An 11,222-nucleotide genomic window follows, 5' to 3' on the forward strand; every position below is an offset into this window, starting at 1 on the left:
TTTCGGTTTGAGGATGATAGGCCGTGCTGAGAGTAACTTTGGTCCCCATAGCCTTTTGGAAACTTTTCCAAAATCTTGATACAAATCTTGGATCTCTGTCAGACAGTATACTTGTCGGAACTCCGTGTAGCCTCACTATGTTGTCCATATACAGGGTAGCGAGCTTATCCAGGTTGTAAGTCATCCGCACCGGTAAGAAATGTGCCGAATTAGTCAATCTGTCAACGATTACCCAGATTCCATCATGACCTTGTCTTGATTTTGGTAGCCCGACTACAAAGTCCATGGAGATATTATCCCACTTCCATGTTGGTATTTTCAATGGCTGTAAAAGTCCTCCAGGCCGTTGATGCTCTGCCTTGACTTGTTGACAGGTTAGGCACTTGGAAACAAAGACAGCCACGTCTTTCTTCATTCCGTTCCACCAGTAATTATTTTTTAAGTCTCTGTACATTTTAGTACTCCATGGATGTACCGAAAATCTCGATTTATGTGCATCAGCCATTACCTCTTCTCGAATTCCATCGACGTTCGGCACAAACAATCGTCTTTTCATCCAAAGTATCCCATTTTCATCAATTTGAAATTCTGGAACTTTTCCTGCTTGGATTTGTTCCTTAATTTTAAGGATTGAGGTGTCTTGGCGCTTCAATTTGATGGTCTCTCGGAGACCTGGTTGCACTGATAGTGAAGATAAACTCACCTTCCCAGGGTTCCTTCGGCTCAACGCATCTGCTACCTTATTTGCTTTACCCGGATGGTAATTGATTAACAAATCATAGTCCTTGAAAAGTTCCATCCACCTTCTTTGCCTCATGTTTAATTCCTTTTGGGTGAAAATGTACTTGATGCTCTGATGATCAGTAAACACCTCACATTTTACTCCATAAAGATAGTGCCTCAAGATTTTGAGCGCAAACACAACTGCAGCTAATTCCAGATCATGAGTGGGATAATTCTGCTCATACGGTTTTAATTGCCGTGAGGCATAAGCGATTACCTGACCCTCCTGTATAAGCCCACACCCTAATCCTCCCTTTGAAGCGTCACTGTATATAATGAAATTCTTACCATCCTCGGGAAGAATTAGTACTGGTGTGGATGCGAGTTTTGTCTTCAGTGTCTCAAAACTTCTTTCACATGCTTCATTCCAAATTAATTTCGAATTTTTCTGAGTAAGTTTGGTGAGTGGAATGGCTATCGAAGAAAATCCTTCCACAAATTTTCTATAGTAGCCTGCTAGACCCAGAAAACTCCTTACTTCAGTCACTGTCTTTGGTTGTGGCCAATCCTTGATTGCCTCCACCTTCTTATGGTCTACTGACACTTCTAATTCAGAAATTATATGGCCTAGGAACGCCACACTTTTTAACCAAAATTCACATTTCTTGAATTTGGCGTATAGTTCTTTCTCTCGCAGTATCTGCAAAGTGAGACGTAGGTGTTCTCTGTGTTCTTATTCACTTGGTGAGTACACAAGGATATCATCTATGAAAACAACCACAAATTTGTCGAGGTATGGCTTGAACACTCGATTCATCAGGTCCATGAAAGCTGCAGGAGCATTTGTTAGGCCAAAAGGCATTACTGTGAATTCGTAATGTCCGTTCCTTGTCCTAAAAGCAGTTTTAGGGATATCCTCAGTTTTGACTTTCAGCTGGTGATAGCCAGATCTTAAATCGAGTTTTGAGAAAACTTTGGCTCCTTTTAACTGGTCAAAAATATCGTCAATTCTCGGGAGTGGATACTTATTCTTTATGGTTATCTTGTATAACTCCCGGTAATCAATACATAGCATCATGCTTTCGTCCTTTTTCTTTACAAAGAGTACTGGAGCTCCCCACGGGGATGCACTAGGGCGAACCTGCTTCTTATCCAGTAATTCGTGAAGTTGCTCCTTTAATTCATTTAATTCCGCTGGAGCCATTCGGTATGGCGCCTTTGAGATTGGTGCAACACCAGGGACCAAATTGATTTCAAATTCTACTTCCCTATCGGGTATCTCTCCCGATAATTCCTTGGGGAAAACATCTGGAAATTCCTGAACAATTGGAATATCTTCCAACTTTGGGGTTTCTTCCTTTTTGACTTCATTGATTACCGCCAGATAAATCTCTTCACCTCCTTTTATGGCCTTCCAGGCTTGTGAGGCAGATAGTAGCGATTTTCGTTCTTTGGATTTCCCGTAGTATATGACTTCCTCCATAGTTAGAGTCTGAAGTCTGATGTCTTTCCTTTGGCAATCTACTATGGCATGGTTTTTAGCTAACCAGTCCATTCCAAGAATGACGTCCAACTCAATCATGTTGAGTTGGATTAGTTCTGCTTCAAAATCCTGTTTACTGATGCAAATTTGACAATTTCGATACACTTTGTGGGTTTCAATTATTTTACAGGCAGGTGTTGCTACTCTTAACGGTTCACTAAGTATATGATGCTCAAGTTTAAGCTTCTTAGCAAATCTTCTAGACACAAATGAATGTGTGGCATCACAATCAAACAAAGTGTATGAAGGCATTTTATTGAGTAAGATGGTACCTGCCACCACTTCATTGGTGTTATCAGCTTCTTCTTGGGTTATTGCATAAACCCGAGCATTAGTCTTGTTTTCATGTTGTTTACTGGACCCCGACTCTTTGTCCTTGTTGTCTGGACAGTCTTTAATTCTATGACCCACCTTTCCGCACTTAAAACAAGCGCCTGTCTTCCGATAACATTCTCCAACATGCTTCTGTCGACATGTATCGCACCACTTTCCTTCGGTGTTGCATGCACTGTTAAAATTTCCTCTTGGAGGTCCACTTGAATTATTCGGCTTCTTAAATTTGGGACCATTTTGAGTAGTTTGGTTTACCAAGGGTCTCTTATCCCTGTTCTCATCTTCACGGTGCTTAATATCTGTTTCCGCGCTCATTGCCGGGCTCATCAAATCAGCAAAGTTGTTTGGTTTGAACACCGCCAAAGCCGATTGAATCCGGCTGTTCAGTCCTCTTTTAAAATGATGCATCTTCAAGGTTTCATCAGACATAATTGTTGGGACGTAGGTTCCCAGATCATTAAACCTTGAGGTATATTCCAGTACTGTCATATCTGGTGTATGCCTGAAATTTTCAAATTCATTCAGCTTCTGCAGACGAAATTCGGCTGGGTAGTATTGTTTCAGAAACTCTATCTTAAAAATCTGCCATGTGATATCTTCCACTTCAGCTAGAGATGGTGACACGGTTTCCCACAATTTTCGTGCTCTGTCCTCCAGAAACGGTGTTACAACCTCTACTCTCAATTCTTCAGGCACTTCAAGTTGGTGTAATTGCGATTCGACATTTTTGATTCAGTTGTGGCTAACTTCTGGGTCTGGGTTCCCATCAAAAGTTGGAACTCGATTTCTTTGGAGGGATTCATAATGTTATTTAATCCCACGCGGTTGTGGTACTTGATGTGGTTGAATAGCGTTAGCCAATGGGTTCACGAATCCTTGCAACGTCGCTGCTACGATAGTAGCTATCGCCATCATATCTTCTTGACTGAGATTTACTCTCGGAGGTGGTGGTGGGTTTTCATCTTGGTTGGCGCCACAAGGGTTACGGTTATTTCGGGGTGGTCTGCCTGCCATATCCTATAAACATGTATTTTATTAATTTATTCACCATAATGTAAAATCAAAATAATTTCATTAAATTTTGAAATTCATACAATCAAAAGTTTCAAAACAAATGATTAAATAGATAATTCTGAATACAACCAATGCCTAATCTAGATTCCTCTCTCTACTCGTCTATAACTTTTCCGTCTCCTACGGCCTCGTTAACTTCTTCTTCCATCGGGTTTTCTTCTAGTTGTCCCATGAGTTCTTCCATGTTGACCATTTCATTTTGTAGGTGCTCAATGTAATTCTGCAGTTTTGTTTTGGTGATCAAGGTTGTTTACTTGATCCTGTAGTTCTTGTATTGTTGATTGGCTTACTTTTTCATCGATTTCTTGCTCCCCGATTCGTTCTTCAAGACGGCGCTGCGTTTTGAGGAGACTATTACCCCGGATTTCGAGCGTAAAAATTCTATCTTGCGCTTTCTTCAACTCTTGCTTGGTGATCTCATGTTGACGCTCCGACTCTAGATGATAAGTAGCAAAACGTCTAACGCCTTCGCGTAGTTTCTTCTCTTCCACTCTGGCCTCACGAAGATCCTCCATCATACATACGTTTTTCCCATCCAACTGGTAGTTATCTCTTTCGAGTTTTTCATTTTTTTCTTTTAGTGTTTTAATTTCTGACTCCTTTTCCTGAAGTTGTTTCTGAAGTTCATTTAAAATGCTTTGAAAGACCATGTTGGCTTCCTATAAGAAAAAAACATTTTTATAAATAAGATACTCATCAAATTTTAAATATGTAATAGAAAGATAATAGCAAGTTTCAAAATAATTTGGTACACATAATATTTTTCCAGTCACAAGTTTACTACAATCCAGACACTTTATTATAATGCTAATCTAATCGTACATCTCTCCGTCGTCGCTGTCACTGGCACTGTCGTCTCCAGCCACTTCCATCGGTGCTACCTCCTCTTCCTCCATGATCTCTATCACCAAACGTAGGTAGTTGTTCTGCCCTTGAAGTCTGTCCATAGTGCCGTGAAGCTTCGAAATGTACCGATCCTGTTTGGCGTTGGACTCCTCTCGGCGCTAACAGGCCTGCGTAGCACGTCCTCGCTCTATCTCTACTCTCTTTAGTAACTCCCAGTTGAGTGAAGCTAAGCGCGCGATGCGAGCTGAATCAGTCGGTATATGTAGAAGTTGGCTCTCAGCCAAATCCAGATGGTGAGTAAGTCGCTGCACATCGGTCTCCAGTATGTGCCTAATTTCACTAAGCTCTTGTTTTTCTAGTTTCTCCCTAGCCAGTTGTGCCTTCAGAGTCGCAATCTCCCTAGCTTGATTATCTATGGTAAGCTAACGCATACAAAGAGCAGCCTGAGTGCGAGTACGTGGAGCAGCCATTTCCTAGGATAAAAATGGAAGCAAAGCATCAGAATCGTATAAAGGATAGAAAGGCACAAAAATAGAAACAAAGTTGTCGTGGAAAGTTTTCGATACTAAGGATTTTCGGAACGTTTGAAGGGCTAGATTTTCGAACTCCTCAAGGAAAATTTTCAGAAAGAATGAATGTTGGATTTAGATAGGATTGCACTAGGCTTTTTCCAAAATTTGACTTCGTCAAATTTTGTCTGTCAAAATCCCAGCGAGATTATGAATCTGTCGGCTCTGATACCACTTAAATGTCACGCCCCGTGTTCGAAGCGTCGGTGACATCCGGCATTGTTTAGCAATTATATTAAAAACAATAAATCCTCGTATCAAATCAAATCAGTCTTTTTCATAAATAGAATATTGTCTTACAATGACAAAAGAATAAGCTTTTACATCAGAGTTTACAGAAGCTTAATCAAAAGAAAAGGAATACAATTCTCGATTTTTCCAATCTCGAAATCTGATCACCATCCCCAGAACACTTCTTGCTCTTCTTCATTTACTTGCTCTTCACTTTTATCTGAAATTTTTAAGGGGTGAGTGTTTTGGGAAACACTCAGCAATTGGGGGTCGATCGATTCCAAAGATACATATAGAACTTAGTTTTCTTAAAACGTCTTTTTAACAAACTTTCAAAACTTAATATTCTTAACTTATCATGACAGAAGCGAATCGAATAACTGACAGAATTTATCAGATGATTCAGAGCAATTCAGAAACAGATCAATCAAACGGACACAACACTGTTCATCATCTCATTTCCATTGTCAAATTGTCCCCAATATGTTAGTACTCTAAGGGGTGAGGCCAGAACATAGTTTTATACCCACCAATGGGGGACAGAACAGAACATGGTTTTATACCCACCAATGGGGGCCAGAACAGAACTACAATTCTCGTCTTATTTCAAATCGAATCGTAACATTGCAACAGAATTCAGAAGTAACTGACATAACTTTTCAGATTTCAGAGTTTTCATACAGACACAGCGGAACCAAAGATTTCGAAGCATAGAAGAAACACATAATCGATCGAAATTTTAAACAGAACATACCAATAATTTCGAAAAAGGGACACACCTTCATGTATGTCGCGTTATTTATATGAAAGTTTAAAAATACAACAAAATATTTAACAAAAGCCCACTTATAGATTTTTGAAGTAGATTCGAAAATTCAGACTTTGGCACGCACTTGACTCTCGAAAGTTTGACAACACCTCGACTTAATTTTGACAAAAGAGGTCTTCGATCTGACAGCACTTTGACGCAAAGTTTCAGCACCGGGACGTATGAATTTTCCTCCTTTCTTCCTTGCTTACTTGGCCGAAAATTTGGGAGAGTGAGGAGAAGCGAAAACCGAAATTTGAGAGGTGTTTTTGAAGTGTTTTCCATTCAACCCTTAAGTGCTATTTATAGAAAAATTTCAGCCTTTTGAATACCCCATGGCCAAAACTTAGGTTCCAAGGTTAGTCATAATTGTAATCCCACAATCCCACGCATTCCTCAAATCCAAGACTAGTCATAATTATAGTCCAAAATCCCATGCATTCTTCAAGAGTCACCTTGAACATTTCAAGGGTTATTTCTTACACCATGAATTTGTCCTAACCCTTGGCTTATCCCTTAGCTTCTACCTTTGTTTTCTCAAAGGTTGCTTCTTGCATAATAAGTTTGTCCAATTCCTTGGCTCATATTTTAGCTTCCTTTTTCGTCTTTTTAGGACAAGCTTGGTTGAGCTTCTTTGAGCTGAAAGATCGAGTCCTTGAGCTGGGGTTTTACTCCTCCCGTGACAATACTTTGATGGATACGATTACTTGTAGCTTGGCCCCCTGTTGAGTTAATCTCCGAGCTTTGAAGCTATTTCTTCAAGTTAAGTTAGCTGAAATCTAAGTTAATATTCAGGTTATCTAGTTGGAACGAAAATTTTAGAGCTTAGTTTGAGTTAAACTTCAATTTTGTATTACTTACTTAATTCGCCTTGGATCGTAAAATCCCGGGTTCTCACAAAAGACATCATGTATTCCTGATAAAGAAGGCGGTAAGGCGAGTCGATAGGCACGATCTCCTATCTTCTCTAGAATCTCATACGGCCGAATATATCGTGGAGACAACTTCCCTTTCTTGCCGAATCTGACAACTCCTCGGAAAGGTGAAATTTTCAAGAACACTCGGTCTCCTGCTTCAAATACCAACGGTCTATGTCGAACATTGGCATATTTGGCATGTGTGTCTTGAGCTGCCTTCATTCTTTTCTGTATCGACTTCACTTTCTCAGTCATATCTCTGATCATATCAGGTTCAATCTCATGTACCTCAGAGATATCATCCCAATACAGAGGGGATCTGCATTTCTTTCCGTGCAACGCCTCAAAAGGAGACATCTCAATACTCGTCTGATAGCAATTGTTGTACGAAAATTCACATAGTGTCAATGCATCCTGCCAACTAGTGCTAAAATCAAGCACTACAGCTCTAAGCATATCCTCCAGTGTCTGGATAGTCCGCTCTGACTATCCGTCGGTCTGTGGATGATATGCGGTACTCAGATGTAACTTCGTACCTAGAGCCTGTTGCAAACTCTGCCAGAAGTGCAAATAAACCGAGGATCACGGTCTGATACAATCGACTTCGGCACTCCATGCAATCTGACCATTTCTCTGACATAAATATCGGCCATCTGGTCATGTCTGTACGTCATCTTGTATGGAATAAAACATGCAGATTTGGTCAATCTGTCAATGACAACCCAAATCGCATCACAGCTTCTGGAAGAACGTGGTAACTGCGTCACAAAATCCATGTAAATGTGATCTCATTTCCATTCAAGAATAGACAAACTGTGCAGTAGACCTCCTGGTTTCTTCCTCTCGGCTTTCACCTGTTGGCAATTCAGACATTTGGATACAAATGTAGCAATATCAGCTTTCATCTGTTTCCACCAGTATTGTGTCTTCAAATCATTGTACATCTTCCTGCCACTAGGATGAAAGCTCAAACGACTACTGTGCGCTTCTGCCAGTATCCGCTGTCTCAAATCTGAAGCATTCGGCACAATAATACCGTTACTCACATACAAAACACTGTCATGAACCTGATATTCCGATTGATGTCCAGCTCTGACCATAGCAATCGAATTATGTACATTCTGATCCATTTTCGGTGCTTCTTTAATTTTCACTATCAGTTCTGGTTCAACCCGAATAGCGCCTGATCTCAGAGGTTGAAAATCTGTTTCAAAGGTTAATTCAGAAAAATAGCAATCCTCTATCAAATTTGAAACACCAATCGTCGATAAGTGTAACGCCCCGAAAATTTAAGAGTCCACGCGAATCACATGCATGCGATTTATTAAATTCTTTTGAATTTAATTAAATGTTTTAATTGCATGAATTGATTATGTTGTGCATATTTGTATGTTTAAATTATATTTTATACATGGTTGCATTAAAATGTATTTTTAAAGGTTATTCGAGTTGCGATCGAGGAACGGAGACCGATGGCTGAAAAATAGAAAATGTTTTTATTAAATAATTATTTTTAATTATTTAAAATATGGCCGATGCTTTTTAGTATTTTTGAAAATAAAGAGTTTTGAGGTGATTTTATACGCCGGGACGTAAACTTTATCGATGTTGGTTTTTCAATTAAAAATCGGACTTTTTGGCAACCCGACTAATAAATTCACAAACTTAATTAAACAAAAACATTGCTAATATTTTATTTAAATCCTAAATAGACTAATGGGCCTAATTTAATGGCTTATTAGGCCTAAAGTCTAGATTAGTGATTAGTTTAATATTTAATTTGTTAATCAAATCAAAACCTAGTCTACCTTGCAAACCAAGTCTCGGCCACTCAAGTTTTAAATCTGAAAACTCTCTCTCCCAACCCTACACTTCACGGCACAACACACAATCATATTAGAGAGGATTTCGTAGGTAGCAAGAAGAAACAAGCCAACGTTTGCGTCCCGTTCTTCGTCGTCAACGATTATTCGAGCGTATAATACGCAAAGACACGCCATACATCTTTTTTTTCTCATCTATCACATCATAGTATCGTTTTAAATATCGTGTGCATGAAAAACATGAAATTATTTGAATTAATTTCGGAATATTGCACATACATGTATGAAATCCATGAATTTTGATCCAAAAACATGTTTATATGGTTGCTAAAGGGGCTGTCATGGCTAGGATATAATTAAGGATGATTTACACAAGTTTTAAGAGTCCTAATCACCCCAAAAGGCTGCACAAACATGAAAGTTAAAGGCTGGAATCCAAGGGGAATACGTACAGAGAGGGACGATGGTTTTGGTTGGGTTGTCAAAGTGCAAGGTTTCGGTTGTCTTGCATGGGGTTTAGGGGTTCGACCAGGGCTTGAGGAGGGCTCGGTTGGGATGTGGCTAGGTCCTAGATAGGGTCCTAAGGTGGCTAGGTTCAAAGGAGGAGGGTGAGGAAGAGCCCTTGCGAGAAGGGACTCTTCACGCGTAACTTTCAGGGTAGCCGAGGGTTTCAGGTGCTATGGCTCGGTCTGGGGGCTAGCTAGTGGTCCATCAGGGTCCTAAGGTGATGAGTAAGGGTCGGGCCAGGGTCTTGGGCAGTGTGGTTCGCTGCTGGCTTGAACTGAAGTGGTGACCGTGAGGATGGCAGCAAGGAGGATGATCGCGCCCAGGCTGTTGCTGTGTGCAGGAAGATCGCTGCACGGGTTCAGGGGCTGGGTTAGTCTGGGCTTGGGCTGGGCGTGGTCTAGGGAAGGTTAGGGTCGTGTGGGCTCGGTGGTGGCTCAGCTGGAAGTGTCCTAGGTTGGCTAGGAGTCCTTATGTGATTAGGAGACACAAACACATACACGGGCAGAATTTGGGGCAAGGTTCAGCAGGTGTTTGAGCGGGTTAGGTCATGTTTTCGGGGCCGGGCTTGGTCAATTGGGTCCTTAGATGGGTTGGCTAGGTTTTGGCTCGAGGTGGCTCGGGCGTGGCTCGAGTAAATCGAGAAATGGCTCGGGTGGTTCGATAACGTGTCAATTTCGAAAATTAAAGAAGGAAAAATTGATCCGAGGGTCCACGGGGGTGTCTAATGACTTGGGAGGGTAGATTAAATCATAAAAAGGTTATGTTAAAAATTTGGAATCAAAATAACGAGTTTTGGATTTATTCGGAACTTAATCGCCGCACGAAACGCTAATTAACGAGTTAATTGAAACGCCTAGTTTTAAGCTTTATAAAATCATAAAAATTATATTTAAGCTTAAATTATTATTATAAGTCTAAGTTTTTAATTTGGGAATTTTATATTAATATTTGGTTTAATTCGGGATTAAAACGTGTTAATACGTCTTATTTAAAGATTAAATTAAAAGTCTAACATTTAAGCCAAATAAAATTATGAAAAAATTCACGTAAGCTTAAATAGTTATTTGGGACATGTTAGAGTCATGAAATCAAGAAAAAGTTGAAAACGTAAAATGTTTAGTCCAGGGGTAAAAAGGTCTTTTTACACCGAGAAATTAGTAAAGGTCATGACAGTGCCCTAAATGCTGTTTTTATGATATTATGATTATTTTTAAATGTTTATGATGTATCCATGATTAAATTATGATTTTTAAATGTCTAAGGGATTTTTATGATTTAAGGAAGACATTTAAAAGACATGTTGCATGCTTGGTTTCGAAAACAAAATGTTATGTTATGCATGATTTTTATAAAGTGATGTGAATGAAAAATGTTGGAGGAAGTGAAGTGATTGTGACTAATTCGTTGATAATGGCGACGTCGTGAGGGTTATGGTCCCACTGGGAGCCCGACGATCGTGTTTCCATATTACGAATATGAGGTTATGAGGTTTGAGGTAAGAATGGGAATATCGTGAGGGGAGAAGGCCCAAGAGGGAGCCCATTTATGGGAGAAGGCCCCAGAGGGAGCCCCGACGATCGTATTTCTATTCGATCATGTTAGGCCAAGGCTCAGTTGACCGGTGAGAGTGTCGCTGATGTCCCTGGCGCCCAGTACTGTGGTTTTATGTAGATGGATCCATCGTCATGTCATGTCATGTTAGGAAAGTCACAATTAATGATCTGAATTCAACAAAGGAAAAAGAAAAAAAGAGGAAATGTTCATGATTATGTTTAAGGTTTTATGTCATGTCATGTTGAGAAAAAGGAAATTCATGTTTGCAAGTTATGAAAATGTTTATGTTGAAGT

General features: G+C 39.9%; 1 protein-coding gene across 1 annotated transcript; it reads right to left on the reverse strand.

The window, feature by feature from the left end:
* Positions 1–1,539: 1,539 nt before the first annotated feature.
* Positions 1,540–3,613, reverse strand: LOC142537621 (uncharacterized). The gene is made up of 4 exons (XM_075643122.1): positions 3,421–3,613; positions 2,754–3,294; positions 1,988–2,465; positions 1,540–1,554 (listed from the first exon to the last, which is right to left on the reverse strand). Exons 1-4 carry the CDS (start codon positions 3,611–3,613, stop codon positions 1,540–1,542), a joined length of 1,227 nt encoding a protein of 408 aa, XP_075499237.1.
* Between the last annotated feature and the right edge of the window lie 7,609 nt (positions 3,614–11,222).

Source organism: Primulina tabacum, chromosome 2 (genome assembly GCF_025594145.1).
Source record: "Primulina tabacum isolate GXHZ01 chromosome 2, ASM2559414v2, whole genome shotgun sequence".
Classification (NCBI taxonomy): Eukaryota; Viridiplantae; Streptophyta; class Magnoliopsida; order Lamiales; family Gesneriaceae; genus Primulina; species Primulina tabacum.